The 18,817-nt window shown below is 37.2% G+C and overlaps 1 protein-coding gene and 1 non-coding gene across 2 annotated transcripts; one reads left to right on the plus strand and one right to left on the minus strand.

Moving 5' to 3' along the window:
* Positions 1-307: 307 nt before the first annotated feature.
* On the minus strand, positions 308-414 carry LOC115715453 (small nucleolar RNA R71). The gene has a single exon (XR_004011324.2). It is a non-coding gene; the product is annotated as a small nucleolar RNA R71 (small nucleolar RNA).
* Positions 415-11,740: 11,326 nt separating this feature from the next.
* Positions 11,741-18,615, plus strand: LOC115712627 (pyruvate dehydrogenase E1 component subunit alpha-1, mitochondrial). Its single transcript, XM_030640931.2, has 8 exons — positions 11,741-12,645; positions 12,728-12,807; positions 13,475-13,552; positions 15,747-15,842; positions 15,938-16,009; positions 17,874-17,927; positions 18,025-18,090; positions 18,193-18,615. Exons 1-8 carry the CDS (start codon positions 11,931-11,933, stop codon positions 18,235-18,237), a joined length of 1,206 nt encoding a protein of 401 aa, XP_030496791.2. The 5' UTR covers positions 11,741-11,930; the 3' UTR covers positions 18,238-18,615.
* Positions 18,616-18,817: the final 202 nt, after the last annotated feature.

Raw genomic sequence — 18,817 nt, forward strand, 5'->3', positions numbered from 1 at the left:
CTTGGGAGTAATTTCAGGATGGGTGACCTCCTGGGAAGTTTTCCCAGGAAGCGTGCGAGTGAGGACAAAGCATGCTGGAAACACTCGTGTTGGTCTGTAGGGTCAGTCATCAATCCAAGAAGCATCCAGAGTGGCGTACCCGTGTATAAGAGCCATTTAGTCCGTGGGTGTAAGGGCCCAATGGAGGCTTGAAGCGGGGACGTTACACAAGAGTTGGTTGAACTCCTTGCCACCCAATTCTATTGCCACCTGGAATGATCTGGCAACAAAATTCTTGTCAAAGTTCTTTCCTCCAGCCAAGTCTGCAAAGCTGAGAGGAGAAATCAATAATTTCTGCCAACAAGATAATGAATCTCTCCATGAGGCTTGGGAGAGGTTTAAAGATCTGATCAGGAGGTGTCCTCATCATGGTATAGAGAAGTGGATGCTGGTTCACAACTTCTACAACAGGCTGGTTGGTAATACTAGAACTCTAATAGATGCAGCAGCGGGTGGAGCTTTTATGAGAAAGAGTGCTAATGAGGCGTATGATCTATTGGAGGAGATGGCTCTAAACAATCAGCAGTGGCCAACTGAAAGGAGTCAATCTAAGAAGGTAGCTGGTGTGTTAGAAGTTGATGCCATCACAAAGTTAACAGCTCAGGTTGAGGCATTGACAAAAATAATTGCAGGGCAAGCTAAACAAGCCCAAATTGTTTGTGAGTTATGTAGAGGAAGTCATCACTTTTCGGAGTGTCAAGCAGATGTGGATGATTTGCCAATGGATGAAGCTAAAGCCATTGGGAATTTTTCACAGAACAACAACAACAACAATTATGGGTTCAACCAGGGTAACAACCGAAGAAATAATGGGTTCTATCAGCAAAGAAATCAGAACCAACAGTTTAATCAGTAACAAGCCTCTGGTGGAAATTCTAGTTTGCAAACATATTTACTGCTCCAGTTTATGACTGAAACTAGATCTTCAATTAAAGACCTGCAGACTCGGATGGGCCAGCTAGCAACTCAGGTAGCAACCCGCCCTCAAGGAAATTTGCCTAGCACAACTGAAGTCAATCCCAAAGAAAACTGCAAAGCAATTACCCCGAGGAGCGGTAAGAAGTATGATGGGCCTGAGTTACCACAACCAGTTGAGGTAGATGAAGAAATAAATGCTCAACAAGTGCAAACACCAACACCAACAGCAGAGAAGGCTACTGAAAGCTCAGCACTACCACAACAGTCTCCACCTATTAGCATTGATCATCATGTGAAAATACCCTATCCTCAGAGGCTCAGAAAGTCAAGCTTAGACAAGCAGTTCACCAAGTTTCTAGAAGTCTTCAAAAGACTTCACATTAACATTCCTTTTGCTGAAGCTCTAGAGCAGATGCCAAGTTATGTGAAGTTTATGAAGGAAATTTTGTCAAAGAAGAGGAAGATGGAGGATTATGAGACAGTGGCTCTAACTGAAGAGTGTAGCGCTATTCTACAGAAGAAACTCCCTCCAAAACTCAGAGATCCAGGGAGCTTCACTATTCCTTGTACTATTGGAAAAATTGAAGGAATAAATGCACTATGTGATTTGGGAGCCAGTATAAACTTAATGCCTTTGTCAGTGTTTAAAAGACTGCAGCTGGGTGAAGCAAAGCCAACCACGGTAACTCTTCAATTGGCGGATCGATCACTAGCTCATCCTAGAGGAGTCATTGAGGATGTGTTAGTAAAAGTTGACAAGTTCATCTTTCCAGCTGACTTCATTGTTCTGGATATGGAAGAAGACAGCAATGTTCCTATCATCCTGGGGAGACCCTTCTTGGCAACAGGGAAAGCACTAATTGATGTTCAGAGAGGAGAGTTAAAGCTGAGGGTACAAGGAGATGAAGTTGTATTTAATGTGCTCAAAGCGATGACCTACCCTATGGCTAGTGACAACTGTTTTGCAATTGATGTGGTGGACCAGTTGGTGGAGACAAAGACGCATATTGAAGACCCTCTTAATCTGACTTTGGTACAAGGGGAGGTGGTGGAACAAGACGGTAAGGAAGCTTATGAGTATGCTATGTGGCTCGACTCTTATGGACCGCTGAATAGAAAATACTATGAAGAGTTAGGAGTCATACCAACAAAGCCTACCCCATCTACTGAAAAGCCTCCTCAACTAGAGTTAAAAGTCCTACCGGATCATCTCAGGTATGAATATTTGGGAGAAAATAAGACACTTCCTGTCATTGTGGCATCCTCCCTATCTTCTGTAGAGACAGACAAGCTATTACGGGTTCTAAGGAAGCATACGAAAGCCATTGGATGGACTTTAGCAGATATTAAAGGGATCAGCCCTTCAACTGTAATGCACAGAATCTTAATGGAGGAAGGAGTGAAGCCTACCATTGATGCACAACGAAGATTAAATCCACCAATGAAGGAGGTTGTCAGAAAAGAAGTCTTAAAGTGGTTAGATGCCGGGGTAGCGTATCCTATTTCAGATAGTAAATGAGTGAGTCCAGTCCAAGTTGTTCCAAAGAAAGGAGGGATGACGGTGGTGAAGAATGAAAAGAATGAACTCATCCCAACCAGAACTGTCACGGGATGGAGAATTTGCATTGACTACCGGAAACTCAACAAGGCCACAAGAAAAGATCACTTTCCACTCCCATTCATTGATCAGATGTTAGACAAGTTGGCAGGTCAAGAGTACTATTGTTTCCTTGATGGGTACTCAGGGTATCACCAAATAGCTATAGCACCGGAGGATCAAGAGAAAACAACATTCACATGTCCATATGGTACTTTTGCTTTTCGACGAATGCCATTTGGGCTGTGTAATGCTCCAGCAACATTTCAGAGGTGTATGATGGCCATATTTTCAGATTTAATCGAAAAATGCATCGAGGTGTTCATGGATGATTTTTTAGTATTTGGTTCATCGTTTGACCAATGTTTAAGCAACTTGGAATTGGTTTTAACAAGGTGTGAAGACTCTAATTTGGTGTTGAACTGGGAAAAGTGCCATTTCATGGTTACAGAAGGAATAGTGCTGGGACACAAAATCTCGAAAGAAGGTATTGAGGTTGACAGAGCCAAAGTATCTACAATTGAGAACTTGCCTCCTCCAGTTTCAGTTAAGGGAGTTCGAAGCTTTTTGGGTCATGCCGGGTTCTATAGAAGATTTATCAAAGACTTCTCCAAAGTTGCCAAACCGCTATCCAATCTTCTCGCTAGTGGAGTACCTTTTGAATTTGGGAAAGATTATCTTGAAGCATTCCAGATTCTCAAGGATAAGTTAATCTTAGCACCGATCGTGACTACACCAAACTGGGAATTACCTTTTGAAATCATGTGCGATGCAAGTGATTATGCGATTGGAGCAGTTTTGGGACAACGGGTTGACAAGGTATTCAGAACCATTTACTATGCAAGCAAAACCTTGAATGATGCCCAACTGAATTACGCTACTACAGAAAAAGAGATGCTGGCTATAGTGTTTGCATGTGACAAATTTCGACCCTACTTGATTGGCAATAAGGTGATAGTGTATACAGATCATTCAGCAATCAAATACTTGATGACTAAGAAGGATGCCAAACCACGACTAATTCGATGAGTTCTTCTTTTGCAAGAATTTGATCTAGACATAAAAGATAAGAAGGGTACTGAGAATCTGGTGGTAGATCACTTGTCAAGACTAGAGCTGGAAGAAAGTCAGAATACGAAAGAGGTACAAATAAATGAACAATTTCCCGATGAACAACTCTTTAGTGTGAGGGAAATTCTAATGGTACCATGGTATACTGATTATGTTAACTACTTAGCTGCTAATATCACTCCTCCTGAGCTATCTCGCCAACAACTAAAGAAATTCTTTTCTGAAGTGAAACATTACTACTGGGAAGAGCCAATCCTCTACAAGCACTGTGCAGATCAGATAATAAGAAGGTGTGTGCCTGAAGAGGAGATGTACTCTATTCTTAATCACTGTCATGCTCTACCATGTGGGGGACACTTCAGTGGAACTAGAACAGCTGCCAAGGTGTTGCAAAGCGGATTCTTTTGGCCAACACTTTTCAAAGATGCTAGTACTTTTGTGAAGGCATGTGATCGTTGTCAGCGTACAGGAAACATTTCAAGGAGAAACGAAATGCCTTTGACAGGAATCTTGGAAGTAGAGTTGTTTGATGTATGGGGGATAGACTTTATGGGTCCTTTTCCTTCATCATTTAGCAATCTATACATTTTACTAGCTGTGGATTACGTATCAAAATGGGTAGAAGCTGCAGCAACACCAGCTAATGATGGAAAAACAGTTCTTCGGTTCCTTCAGAAAAATATATTCACACGGTTTGGTACTCCCCGAGCGATCATAAGCGATGAAGGGAGTCACTTCTGCAACAAACAGTTCGAAGCTCTTCTTTCAAAATATGGTGTTCGTCATAGAACTGCCCTTCCTTATCATCCGCAAAGTAATGGCCAAGCTGAGATTTCTAACCGGAAAATAAAGACGATTCTGGAGAAAACGGTCCAGAGATCAAGGAAAGATTGGTCAAGAAAGTTGGATGACGCATTGTGGGCCTATAGAACAGCGTTCAAAACGCCAATCGGGATGTCACCATATCGGTTGGTGTTTGGAAAGGCGTGCCATTTACCGGTGGAGTTAGAACATAAAGCTTATTGGGCAATGAAAACTCTGAACATGGACTTAAAGGCTGCTAGGCAGAAAAGACTACTACAGCTGGATGAATTGGAGGAATTTCGAAACGAAGCTTATGAGAATGCTAAGATTTACAAGGAAAGGACTAAGAGGTGGCATGACCGAAATTTAGTCAGAAAGGAGTTTCAACCTGGTCAACAAGTTCTACTCTTCAACTCAAGACTAAAGTTGTTTCCTGGTAAATTAAAGTCAAGGTGGTCAGGGCCATTTACAGTGATCAAGGTGTTTCCTTATGGAGCGGTGGAACTAAAAGGTGAAGGTCCTAATACTTTCAAAGTGAATGGGCAGCGATTAAAGCTCTACTTGGGAGGTCAGTTTGATCAAACCAAGTCCGCCATGATTCTGGCGCCACTATGAAGATCTCGATCAACGTCTAGCTATGCGACGATAAAGTAAGCGCTAATTGGGAGGCAACCCAAGTGTTCTTTATGATTTAGTTGAACTCTTTTTAAGTTTTACTGTTATGTTTCTTTTTGTCCATTTTTGTTTGTGAAAAAAAAAAAAATTCCCAGTGGCCGCGGCGATGGGATGTATGGCCGCGGCCATTTAAGCATTACAGAAAGAGGCTAATTTTAACGAATTCTGGCCGCAGCGAGGGGACATACCGCCGCGGCCATTTAAGCCTTACAGAATGGATGGATTTTTCACGTGTTTTGGCCGCGGCGAGGCTATATCTTGCCGCGGCGAGGATGGCCAGAATTGTTTAAAAACCCCAAATCCCTAACATTTCAAAATCAAACCCCATTCTAAATCCCTAACCCCTCCACGCCGAAAACCCTTCTCTTCATCAAAATTCCTTCATCTAATCCCATTCAAACCCCTTTTCATCAAATCTAACCATAAACTTTCATCCTAAATCATCATACACCCTTATTTCTATCATCTAATACTCTTTTCCTCTAAAAATCCATTCCAAAATCCCTAAACATCACTCAAATTTCAGAAAAGTCACTATTCATCTTCTTTTTCCTTAAAGCTTCAAGGTTCTCATCAATGGAGGTTGACTAAAGATTGATTTTCATTGAGGTAACAAATTTCAATCTCTCTACACAAGTTTGATTGGTTTATTTGTGGATTGCTAGAGAATTTTAGACTTTGTGTGGATTTTTGGAATTTTTGCTCATACATTGTTGAATATTATTGTTGTGAGTGAAATTGAGTGTGATTGTGAAAGGGTTAATTCCCAGGAAGTGGATTTTTAAGGGGAAGTGCTGTCAAAATTTTGAAAAATCTTGAGAGTTAGAAAAAAATTTGGGTGATATGGGTCCAAAAAGGTCAAGAGTCAATGAGGAAGGGGGAGCTTCATCATCCAACCCACCTAGGGGTCGCTCTAATCTTGATAGAGTTAGGTTTACCAACATGGATGCTCAAGGGCGGTTTTTAAAATTGAAAGATAGGGCATTCATTGAAGATAGAGGGATAGACATTGTGAACCTAAGCCAAACTGCAAACATTCCTCCTGCATTTGCATCTATTAGAGATCAAATCCTACATAGGCAGTGGACTAAGTTTGTGGATGTCACTGAGCGTAGTAACCAAACTCTAGCTTTGGAATTTTTAGCCAACTGGCCTGAAAGAGAGGATGGCAAGGTGAGAGTTAGGGGGGTTAAAGTGCCTGCTTCCACCGCCGATATTCATGCTCTTTACGACCTCCCAACTTTCACTGTAGAGCAACAACCCTTGAAACGACAATTTCGGGAAAGAAGTTTGAATTATGTGGATATTGCTGAAACTTTAAGGTATCCTGGCCTGAGGTTCCATGAGCTTGCTGGAGAACCATACCAATTGTACCGATGTGAACTTAACCCAGTGGCCAAGGCTTGGCTTTATTTTGTTAGTGCAAGGTTGCTCCCGAACAAACATTTTTCTGATGCTCAAATAGACAGGATTAAATGGGTTTATGGCATTATGAAAGGTTATAATTTGAATGTGGGGGATATTATTCGAGTGACCTTTGACATAATGGTTGAGGGATCTTTTGGTGGAGGACTTGGGCTGGCTGGAATTATCACTGATCTTTGTGAGAAACATGGGGTACTGCAGTACTCATATGATACTAAGGCGCCACCACAACGCAGTATTAATTTGTCCACTGTTCTTCGCTTCAAACCTCCTCATCCTCATGGTCAACCACCAGTTCAGAGAGATCCTCCGGCAAGAGAAGAAGAGGAACATGAGGACATTGAACCACCACGCCTTGCCGGGCCTCTTGACCCCGCCATGCAGTACACTCACAATCAGCTGAATTATTTGATTCAGCAGAATATCCATATGCAAAATTACATGGCCCAGCGAAGTATCTTTGATGAGCAGCAGGTGGCTCAATTGAACACACTTGTCACGAGGATGAATATCGGTGTGGACGATCCAAACTATTTTGCCATGCCACCCCGCTTCAACCCTTATGACCAGCCACCGCCGCCAAACCCCTTCTAAGGGGCTCAGGTAAGTTTCTCTCACCCTGGTTTATTTTCACACATTGGGGAGAATGTGCATTTTTAGTTTGGGGGGGAGACTTAAATTTTTTCAGTTTATTTATTTTCGTTAATTAGTTTGTTTTAGTTTTTTTTTTTAGTCCTGTGTTGATAGCTAAATTGAAAGATTGATTGAACCGCTGTTATTCACTTGTGCAATGGATTAAAACATAACTGTGTGCTTGACTTGCAACTGTTTGAATTAAGATGGATGTGTGCTAGGAAGTGATTCATGTAGACTTAAAACATTTGTTATTCTCACATATCACTTCTGTTCTATTTGGTTTGTGGAATGATTGACTATACATGAAATAGAATTTGGTTGACATACTCTCTTGAAGCGAAATCCTTGATTTTTTTTTCTGTTTGGAAAGTGATTTAGGCAAGTTTTCTTTGAAACGATTGAGCCTTTCAAGCCTACCTAAAAATTCTTACCATAGTATACCCAAAGTTGAGCCTTAGCCTGTTTTAAAAAATTTCACCACTTAACTGAGCTGAATTCGTTATATTTAACTCTTTTCACCCTGAACATACCTTATTATGCCATGAGCCTTTAAGCAAGTTTGGGGGGGATAAAGTGTTGTAAGTGGAGAAATAAAGTGTAGGGGTGAGAGATTGAGAAAAAAAAATAATATTGTGTGTTGTGCCTCTGAAAAAAAAATAGAAGGAAGAAAAAAAGGAAAAAAATGCAAAAATGTCTTCTTGAAGAAAAAAAGCTAAGAAAATTATGAGGTACATGCATAAAGAAAAAAATTGCAATCTCTTACTACTGTTTTTGGGATATATGGAAGAAAAGAAAGAAAAAATAAATAAATGTCTAGGCTTGCTTGGTTAATAGTGCTTATGGTATAGTGTAGCCTAAATGACTTCTCACCTACCCATGTACCTAAGCCATGCGATGCGAACCGAAAAAGACCTATTGATTCCAAATAGAAAGTTGTCAACATTAGTGGAGAGAGGTATGTCATTCAAACTTATTGATCATGTGTTAGTGGGATGTTGGAAAGTTTAGAACAGTTGTGATATAGATGGCAATTGCGATGTTTTATGTTTGTATGAATTACTTACTTGTAAATCGCACATTCAAATTAGTTCTTAGAGTTGGCAAGTTGAAATTCTGGTTATTGATGGATTGAAGTTGTGCAGGTGGTGGTAGCAGTTCAATCGTCGGAAAGTTTAGTTATCATTGTTTGTTTGCTTTAGTTTAGTCTTAGTTTACTCGGGGACGAGTAAAGAGTCAGTTTGGGGGAGTTTGTTAGGCTATTTTTAGCCTATGTTTTGGATCTAATTTATGTGCGTTTTTTGCTGTGTTGGGACGGAATTACGCTTGTTTTCTATGTTTTCAGGTTCTTTGGAATAAAAGAGGTCTCGGGTGCAGAAATTCAATAAAAGATGTGTTGAGCCGAAGAAAACACAATTTTTGAGGAATTGTGTATATATGGCCGTGGCTAGACACAACTTGGCCGCGGCTAGATCTCGAAAATTTAGAAGCTACAGTCGCCGCGACGATGGGGAGTCTCGCCGCGGCCATTTAAGAGTTACAGAGAGACCTGATTTTTGCAATTATCTCGCCGCGGCGAGAGGAAGCTTGGCCGCCGCGAGATCCCGTACGGACCAGGGGCATTTTCGTCCATCGAACCCTAAATTTTAGTTATAAATAGAAAACTGCGATTGGAAGTCAGGGAGAGCGATCAGAAACCCTAAAATACAGCTGAGAGCGGCAGGAAGAGCACAGAGATTCAAGTGAAGATCCAGAATTCATGCACCAACAGTTCTTTTCTTTATTCCTCATTAATTTCTTTATGTTGAATATTGCTTTAGGAATGGTTATGGATTTGTTTCTGAACTAAATTTCCCATTTAGGGAGGATGATGATTGTTGTTTAATGTTTTGCCTAGTTAATGTTTAATTACCATTCCTCAATTCTTGTGTGTGAAATTATCTTAATTTGTTCTTAATTTCATGTTTAAGATTGATCACCTTGTGCATGCTCTATGATCTCAATTCAAAATCTGAAAAGTGAGAATTGAGAATGCTAAAATTAAGATAATCGATGTTCTATGTAAAACGAAAGTATTCACATGACTTATGTGACGAGTAGATTATTACTTAATGCTGATTTCATGTTAGTTTAATTAAGGAATTAATTAGATAACATGTGATTTAGAATCTAGAAGATCTGAAAGGAGCTAGGTTATTTCATAATCTGTCATTCACTTCAAGAATAGGATAGTAATTAAGCATTAACGATTTGGATAAACAACAACAGGATTCTCCTCCCTATTATCTCATCTTGCTCAACTTTCAATTGTGTTATTAAGTTTTCTGAATTACTTTCATACTTTACTATTTTTAAATCATAATTACTTTTGATCTGCCAGATAGAATTATAAGTATAGTTTAGTGGTATTTAATCGAATTCCCTGTGGGATCGACCTCACCTGTGTGAGATTTACTACTTGATTGCGTATACTTGCGTAGTGTTTATAAATTATAGCAACAATCTCTATTTTAATTTAGTCTTTTATTATCCTATATTATTTGACAATAATTTTTCTTTCTCTATCTGTTTTAAATCACAAATTATATGATGAGTTTTTTTTTTATATAGATTTATCAATTTTTTCCGATATCTCTATTCTCGATGAGAATTTTTTCAATTTTTAATATTTGTTAATCTCTATTTTGGTTTTGGTCTAGTCTGTTATTATCCTATATTGTTTGATAATATCTCTTATTTCTCTTTCTTTTTTAGACCACAAATTATATGATGAGTTTTTTTTGTCACAGATTTGTCAATTTTTTTTTTTTCAAAATCTTTATTCTTGATGAGGATTTTTCAATTTTTAATCTTTTTTTATCTCTATTTTGGTTTTGGTTTAGTCTTTTATTACCTTATATTTTTTTGATATATTTTTTTCTTTCTTTTTTAGGTCACAAATTATTTGATTAGGCAAGTAAGGAATTTATAACAAAATGATTCACTTATGTATAAAAAAGTTAGTAGTTAATTAACTTAAGTATATGATTTATTTTATGTACAGAGCAAACTTATTTTGATCAATAGTGATAACTACAAATAAGATACGATAACGATAACGACTTTGAATACAGTGACAACAACAAGTGAGATACGGTGATGACATCGGCTTTGAATGACAACAAGTTTAAAATCATATGATGAATTTTCTATAGATTTATCAATTGATTTTTTAGATCTCTATTTTGTGTGAGAATTTTTCAACGTCTATTATTTTTATTTTATTCTAACGTTTAAAAATATCTTTTTGTTGCTTTCTTTTTTAGATAAAAAAATTGTATGATGAATTTTTTTACCATATTAATTTATTTTTTTTTTTGTATAAAAATTATGAAATTTTTTAGTAGAATAGCATAAGGAACTTTTGGATGAGCATATTCATTATTCCCTCTAAGGTAATGGCTGCCATTGATAAGAGTTGTCGAGATTTTCTGTGGGGTTCTAATGGCAACAGGAGCAAGCTTCACCGTGCCTCTTGGGAAAAAGTTTGCCTCCCTAAGGGTCTTGGTGGAGTTGGCTTCCGTGATGGTAAAAATTGGAACAAGGCTCTTATGGCAAAATTTCTTTGGCCTATTTCCAACAAACAAGATTGCCTATGGGTTAAATTGATCAACTCCATTTATTTGAAGGGTAGAGACATATGGAGCTTCCCAAAGACTCAAGATACCACCTGGTATTTTAAGAAATTGTTGAAGCTTCGGGATTTTACAGATGAGGCCATGTTGAGGCTTGCGGTGACAGGTACCAAACTCAAAGCGAAGGTTTTCTACAACCTTCTTGTAGAGAAGCCGAAAATCCAGTACTCAAGAGGCATTTGGGACAACTTGCTGCTGCTTAAACATAGATTTGTTTATTGGCAAATCATCAACACCCAATTGCTTACTCGAGATTTTCTTAGTAAGATTTTGCCGTTGCAAAACATCTTGTGTCCGGTGTGCGAAAGTGAGGCTGAAACTCACGAGCACATTTTCTACAACTGCGTCTTCACTAAGCAGGTGCAAAGAGAAGGGAGCTCTTGGCTTGGAGTTCACAGTTGGCCTAGTTCGAACACTGACCTTAGCTACAGGTGTAATTTCAAGAAGCAAGACCTCCAAAATCGTCTCTTAAACATGGTGACAGCAGCTGTCTTTTATCAGTTGTGGGCTAATAGAAATCAGTGTAGTTTTGACTTGACTTGTGCTGCTCCCAAAAACATTAGCTTGGAAGTGAGAAGTATTGTTCAGCTTAGAGTTTTGAGTAAATACCCCTTTAAAAGGAGTCAAAGAAATTTGTATTTACTAAATGTAGTTAAAAATTGGTAGTCCTTTGCTTTTCTTGGTGGCTACTGGTTTAGTGGCTGCCGTTTGGTTGTTGTTGGCTTGTGCTTTGTTTAATTGTATCTTACTAATTTTTTTAAATAAAATTTTTTCTTTTTTTTTAAAAAAAAGAATTTAGTAGAATAATTAATCATACTATTAAAAAACTATCATTTTTAATATATTTTTATAACTTAATTATCAATAAATAAAATAAAATGGCACACAGTTTATTTCCTAATTCAATATAATACAATAAAAACTAAAAGTACTAAACACATCAGAATTAACCCACTATTTTCTCTCGCCCACCATTGACTCTTACTTTACATTCCTCCCCTACCAAACACCTCATTTTCTCACACAAACACTTTCTCTCTCAAAAAACTCAGAGATCTTTCTCTCTCTTCGCCGGAACAAAGCCGACGATCGAGATGACTCTATCACACATAGCTACCTCACCATCTCGATCTAATCTCATAAGGCCGCTCACAGCCGCCTTCTCATGCACTCTTCCTCTCCGCCGTCCGATCTCATCGGCGGCGAACGGCGACTCCACCACCCTCACGATCGAGACTTCGGTCCCTTTCACAGCGCACAATATCGAAGAGCCCTCGCGCTCCGTTGAAACCACGCCCAAGGAGCTTCTCACCTTCTTCCGCGACATGGCTCTGATGCGCCGAATGGAGATCGCTGCAGACTCGCTTTATAAGGCCAAGTTGATCCGAGGGTTTTGCCATCTCTACGACGGACAGGAGGCTGTCGCCGTCGGCATGGAGGCCGCAATCACCAAAAAGGACGCCATTATCACTGCTTACCGTGACCACTGTATCTTCCTCGGCCGTGGTGGGACACTCTTGGAGGTGTTTGCTGAGCTTATGGGTCGCCAGGCCGGTTGCTCAAGAGGAAAAGGAGGTTCGATGCATTTTTACAAAAAAGAGTTTGGCTTTTATGGCGGTCACGGCATTGTTGGGGCTCAGGTCCCGCTTGGATGTGGGTTGGCTTTCGCCCAGAAGTATTCCAAGGACGAAGCTGTGTCCTTTGCTATGTACGGTGATGGTGCGGCCAATCAGGGGCAGCTCTTCGAGGCCCTTAACATCTCTGCGCTTTGGGATCTGCCGGCCATTTTGGTTTGCGAGAACAACCATTGTAAGCATTGCTCAAGAATTGTATTTTAAGATTGGTCTTTCGTGGGTTAGTTTGGTTTTGATTTGGGTTCTCTTTAATACAGATGGAATGGGCACTGCCGAGTGGAGAGCAGCTAAGAGCCCGGCGTATTACAAGCGTGGGGACTATGTTCCTGGCTTGAAGGTGAGGCTAGTAAATTCGTGATCATCTTTTTGTTGATTCTGTATTACGCTGCATTCAAATTTTATTGTCTTTCTGGGTTTTGTCCACACTTTTCCAGCTGAAAAGAGTTGTTGGAAATTGAAATTGCATATTTAGCAAAGCTACAATGCATTGCATCACTGAAAAATACCACTTGTTGAAATGGATTTAGTTGGAATAGTTGGTGGAGAATGTTGGACGGTTGCTACTAGTTAAAATGGAGTTAGTTGGGATAGAAACAAATTTGTAGCGCTTGTTTACTTGTTAAGGCCATTCACTTTATTTCTGTTGCCCACTAGTTTCAAAGCTACTTTTCTTTTTTCCATTTTCCCTCTCCGTTATATCCTTTTTTTTGCCTCGTTCATTAGTCATGCAGTTTAATAGGGAGATTATACGTGTTTTTTATTACAGGTTTTTTGGTTCGAATAATTTTGCTTTATACAAGTTAAAGCAGTTCTTATGCCCTTTATTTGTTGTGCAAATGCTTGTCCTTTTTTTTTTTAATTTCAATTGTGATGAGGTGATATATAGGCTTGAAAATATGCTGTAGCTTGTATGGGTGCACCGCAAATCGTAGCTACTCAACTATTTGCTCTAGTAACTGGGGTATTCAGTCAACGATACATGATCTATATTCTCTTTTGAACAGGTTGATGGCATGGATGCCCTTGCGGTGAAACAGGCATGCAAATTCGCGAAAGAGCACGCTTTGAAGAACGGACCAATTGTGAGTTATTGCTAGTGTTCTCTAACTTTCTTGCAAAAGAAACATGTAGTCGATACTGGATAGTATTATCAGATTATTTAAAGGATACAAAAAAGAATTTATTGCTCCAGTACTATTGCTGGCAACTCAAAGGTTTCCAAACACAGAAAAGCTTTGCGGTTGTTCTAGGTTGTTTTTCTTCTTATGTTCTGCAGCTGAAAGTATAGAATTTAGGGACATTTGCTTGTTTTAAAGTGCATGGGTCTAGGGTTAGTTTCGGGTCATAATTCATTAAAATCTGTAGTATTGGTTGGGCAAGTAGATTGTTAATAGTTTTTTAATGAGGAGTGAGTTTAACCTTAATTATTGTCTATTTAAATAAATGTTCAATAATAGTTGATTGATAACATGAACATGCATTAGTAAGTAACATGCCATGAATGAAATCCTACACAATTATTCATTAATCATTAAAAAACAATGAAAACCAAATTTCAAAATTCAAAATTGAAATCAAAATTCAAAATTAATGATCATCTTTTAATCATCATTATCTAAATAAAATAAATCAAAACTGTAGTTCCTGCATGACTTGTTGTAGATAAGTATGAGACTCTGGTTTGAGAAATGGAATCGGGTAACAAGGTGTACGCTACAACAATAAGAAGAAAAACTTTATAATATATCATAAAACTCATAATATTCATATACTAAATTCATAAAAGGTTGAAGTTCTAATGAAAATTCCTAACTTGGAGGAATGGTAAAAATCTAAATATATAAAGAAGACATTTTCTTAGTTCCAACACTAGCTTAGGAGCTGCCTTGACTTTGAGAAAGAGTGAAGAAGGAGATAGCTCTTCAGGGAGACGAACAGTGGGAGTGGCTGCAGTGACTCTGTTAAGATTTATTGTGACTTAGAGGCGGAAGGGACGTCGTATGCCTCGATGGTTTAAGATTTTTAGGCTTTCATTTATCTTTCCTATTCTATTTATTGAAAATCTGTTAATAAAAGACTCAAACTAAAGCCCATTCAAGTCATTTAAAAGCCTAAAAATAGCTCTGAAATAAAGCCCAAGGGAGCCCACAATACAACAGCCCTAACACACAAAGCCAAGCCCAAGGCTGAGGTGTGTGTCTCATACGCCTCATCAGTGTGCGGCGTATGCCTCAATAGCAACAGCTGAGGCGTAGCCTCATGTACATTTTTGGACCACCCCTCGAATGGATTTGAAAACAATGATGAGACTATGCACTGGTAATTTAAGCTCTTATATGCAGCACCATATAGAGTAGAAAAATGACAAGGAAATTGTATTTTCTTAAGTATATTGGATCCATGAGATGATGTGAGTAAGAGCTTAATTTGATGAGTTTTCTTTGCAGAATTTTGCACTTTACATATAGAAAAATATAGACTATGCTTTGAAAACCAATCTGAGGATGTAAATTGTGTGATTCAATTCAAATATTTGGAACATATTTACTGCCATTTTAAGTCTATGCTCCTTTGGATAAATGTTTTTTCAAAGCCACATGTTATGTTTATTAAAAAATAGAAAGCAAAAAAGATCTCTTAGGCATTGTATCTTCATGTATAAACCTCCAAACAATCCCAGACAGAGTTGATGTAGGCTCTTCACAGTACACCCCTTCTATAGCTGACATATCCAGAAGACCACTTTGTGGCGGTCCATTCTAGGCTTCTCCAGTTATTCCCCTTTCTGCAGCTCACCACTTCTGTGGGCCTCCTCTTTCATAATGTGAGTCCCAATAGAGGATGCTTCTCTAATACCATTTGATTACTTGTGAGTTCTTTTAAAAATTTGGACCATTACTTGTGAGTTCTAAGACTAGCGTATTTGAGGAGGGTGAGCAAGTGATTATAAACAACCAACAGATTCTATATCTAGTCGATGTGGAATCCCAACACCTTTGCACTTGAATTTTACCCCATCTGGTCTTGTCACTCTCCCATTTATTTTTGTTATGCAAGTATGTTTAAATTTTTGTAAGGTTACTCCACATGTTTGTGAAGTTTCCTTGTATAGAAATACTATGTTCTATTTATTCTGTATAATGTGAATCTGAATGACTTAGAATATTTGCCTTGGTTTCTTTTCTAGCGTCATTGGTACTTTGTGTCTCTCTTGGCCTTTTCCTCTCTATAGAATTTTTTGGTTAACCTATGTAATATCTTTGTAATTTTGTTCAGATTCTCGAAATGGATACTTATAGGTACCATGGTCATTCCATGTCTGATCCTGGAAGTACCTATCGCACACGTGACGAGATCTCTGGTGTGAGACAGGTTGGTGCATGTACTTTTGAGATTTCTCTTTAGGAGATAACTTCCTTTGTGTTTGTTTGTATAATACTGAAGTGCTTTTCTTTATTAATTTTTAGGAGCGTGATCCAATTGAGAGGATAAGAAAGTTGATATTATCTCATGATATTGCTACTGAGAAGGATCTCAAGGTAAGTAATTCCTTTCTCTTTTTCTGCCCTTTATCATTTCGCTGGAAATTGTTTGTTTGTTTTTTATTCATTTGGAAAATGATAATGATAATAATGATAATAGTAAGAAGAAGAAAGAGTGAATTTGATTTTTTACTCCCCAAACTATTATCACTATCTTATTATGCCCCCACGAACTTTCACGTTGTTTTAAATACTTCTGAACTAGGTGTTTGGTACGAGGTGTTCAAAATAATTTGATTATAGGAAATATTGTGAGGTTTTTAAAATAATTTGACTATAGGGAATATTATGAAAGAGAATATTATGCTTTAATTGAATTACATTGTTTGGTTGAGTATAGGAATCTTATATATTATTTTAAAAAATTAAAATAAAAATATTTTTTTTATTATATCTATTTAATGTTAATTATACATAAAATAAAATAATTATTTATAAAAGAAGTATATTTATTAATTAGTAAATATTAAATTTTATTGTATTTTTTTATTAATTAAAACTATATATTTTATCACTATGTTATATTTAATTAATATAATGGAATGGAATAATTCAATCCCACCTCAACATTATCCTTCTCAAGGGTGTAGTTATATAACTAATAGAATAACATTCCAAGGTTAAGCTTTCAAAACAAACGAGGTAATGTTTCACATTATCATTTCCTTGCTAACATTAACCCATTCCAAATATATATATTTTGCTTCTTCTCTTAGTTTTTTATCTAACGTGTCTAAAAGAATTTATGGCACTTTAAACAATGACGTGGTAGTGACAAGTGACCTGTCACTACCACGTGTATTAATCAAATAAAAATAATTAATAATTAATTATACATTTAAATAAAATGTTTATGTTAATCATTAATTTAGTTCAGTATTATTTTTTAGTATTGAATATATATTTAAATTTATTATTAGTTATTTTTTATTTAAATAATACATGTAGCAATCATGTGACAGTTGTCACTGCCACATCATTCTATTAGCCAAGGGGCCCAATAATGTAACGATAATAGTTTAAGGGCATTTAAAACCTGAAAAGGTTCAATGGGCATAATAAGATAGTGGTAATAGCTTGGGAGCAAAATTTTAATTTACTCAATGATAATAACAATAATAATAATAATAAACTTGAGGAAAATTCTATGCACTGAAACATCTCTATCCGTTTATTATCCGAAATAATTTTTAGTCAAATTTCGTCTCATAATCATGTAAATTATAGTTATTTAAGACATCCTGTAAAATTTAAGAAATTCAAATAAGTTAACACGCCGAAAATTGCATTGAAATCGTGTGTTGCACTCGTGATTATTTTATTTTATACGCGTGTAAAATAGACTGTTTAAACATTGTTTTCTATATTGTAAATTATTTTGAATTTCTCAAAATTTTATAGAATATCTTAAATAGCTATAACGTACATGAATATGAAAAAAAAATAGATTAAAAAATTATTCTAGATGTCGAAACAAATAGAGAGTGTATCAGTACATATCTTTTAAAGGGGTGCATTGTAAAATCACCTTAAACTTGACATCCGTCTACTTGTTTTTAGGAACCACTTTTTCTTTGTTGGTTCTCATCATTTTGTTGTTGGATGTTTTCATCGAATTCTATTTATACCCATTTCGTCTGAACTTTTTCAGTAGGTTATGGAATCTGTGGATCCAGTCCGTGGAAGTTTAACAATTTTTCCTTGTATTTTAATTACAATAAAGTTGAAAAATATTTTATATTTCTGAAGAACAAATAATCGAAATATGCAATGAAGCTCCCTAAAAAAATAAATGATAATTATCATCCTTAAAAAATTCCAACCTTTCGTTACTGCTGATACAGTTATTCTGCTTTTACAGGATACTGAGAAGGAAGTAAGAAAAGAAGTTGACGAAGCCATTGCAAAGGCAAAGGTAACATGCATATTTCTGATTCATAATTTGATTGGTTCATTGCTCCGATCGTTATAGGATGTTTGATTTTTTTTCTTTTTCCATTTTGTTTTTTTAGGAGAGTCCAATGCCAGATACGCATGAACTCTTCACAAATATTTATGTGAAAGATGCTGGACTTGAGGTGAGATTAACATTTGACAGCTTGAAAGTGTAATTAAATTAGTAAGAAATTTTTTTCTCCATTACTCGATACTGATGAAAGTAATGTGGTTTCATTTGCCAGGTTTTTGGTCCCGATAGGAAAGAAATTAGATCTGTGCTCCCGTGAACGGAAATGAAGGGGAAATTACCCTAAACTGACCATTCTTGCCTCCTCGCTGCTTTCTCCTAAATTGGACTACACTTGTCCGCTTGCCGGAAAAGAGAAAAAAAATAATAATAATAAAGCAATAAGTTGTTTTTGAGTAAAAATGGTTTTTTCATCTGGTTAAGGTTAAGTATCCTTTTTGTATAGGGAATTCTTCTCAAGAAATGGGACGGGAGTTTAATTCGTGCCACCCGTCGGTGTTTTTTTTTTTTTTTTTTTCTCACTTTTGTTGGTAAGCCCACAACTTTTGCTGATTGAGGATGTAAGGCTTTTGATCCTGACATACCTGGCATGCTTTCTATAAGATTTTTTCTGTTCAATTTACTAACTTCCGGTTTAGCTTGGGTTGTATCTTCTGTAGTGATTTGCTAATCTCCAATTTTCGCCACTAGAGATGTTTGTCAGTCAAATACACGAAATTTGGGTAGTTTCGTGATGTTCATTGTCAATTCATTTTAAATTGAAAACTTCACACTAGTTCCCTGTGCCAAATTTATGATGGATTGGATACACTTAGGGATGCCACTTATCGTGCTATTAA

The sequence above is a fragment of the Cannabis sativa genome, chromosome 4, assembly GCF_029168945.1.
Source record: "Cannabis sativa cultivar Pink pepper isolate KNU-18-1 chromosome 4, ASM2916894v1, whole genome shotgun sequence".
Lineage (NCBI taxonomy): Eukaryota > Viridiplantae > Streptophyta > Magnoliopsida > Rosales > Cannabaceae > Cannabis > Cannabis sativa.

What these genes read in the sequence shown, in the direction of transcription:
- LOC115712627 (XM_030640931.2), top strand. Translation starts at nt 11,931, where the DNA reads ATGACTCTATCACACATAGCTACCTCACCATCTCGATCTAATCTCATA. An exon ending in GGTTTGCGAGAACAACCATT is followed by an intron (nt 12,646 to 12,727) that starts GTAAGCATTGCT and finishes TCTTTAATACAG; the next exon opens with ATGGAATGGGCACTGCCGAG. An exon ending in CTACTGAGAAGGATCTCAAG is followed by an intron (nt 16,010 to 17,873) that starts GTAAGTAATTCC and finishes CTGCTTTTACAG; the next exon opens with GATACTGAGAAGGAAGTAAG.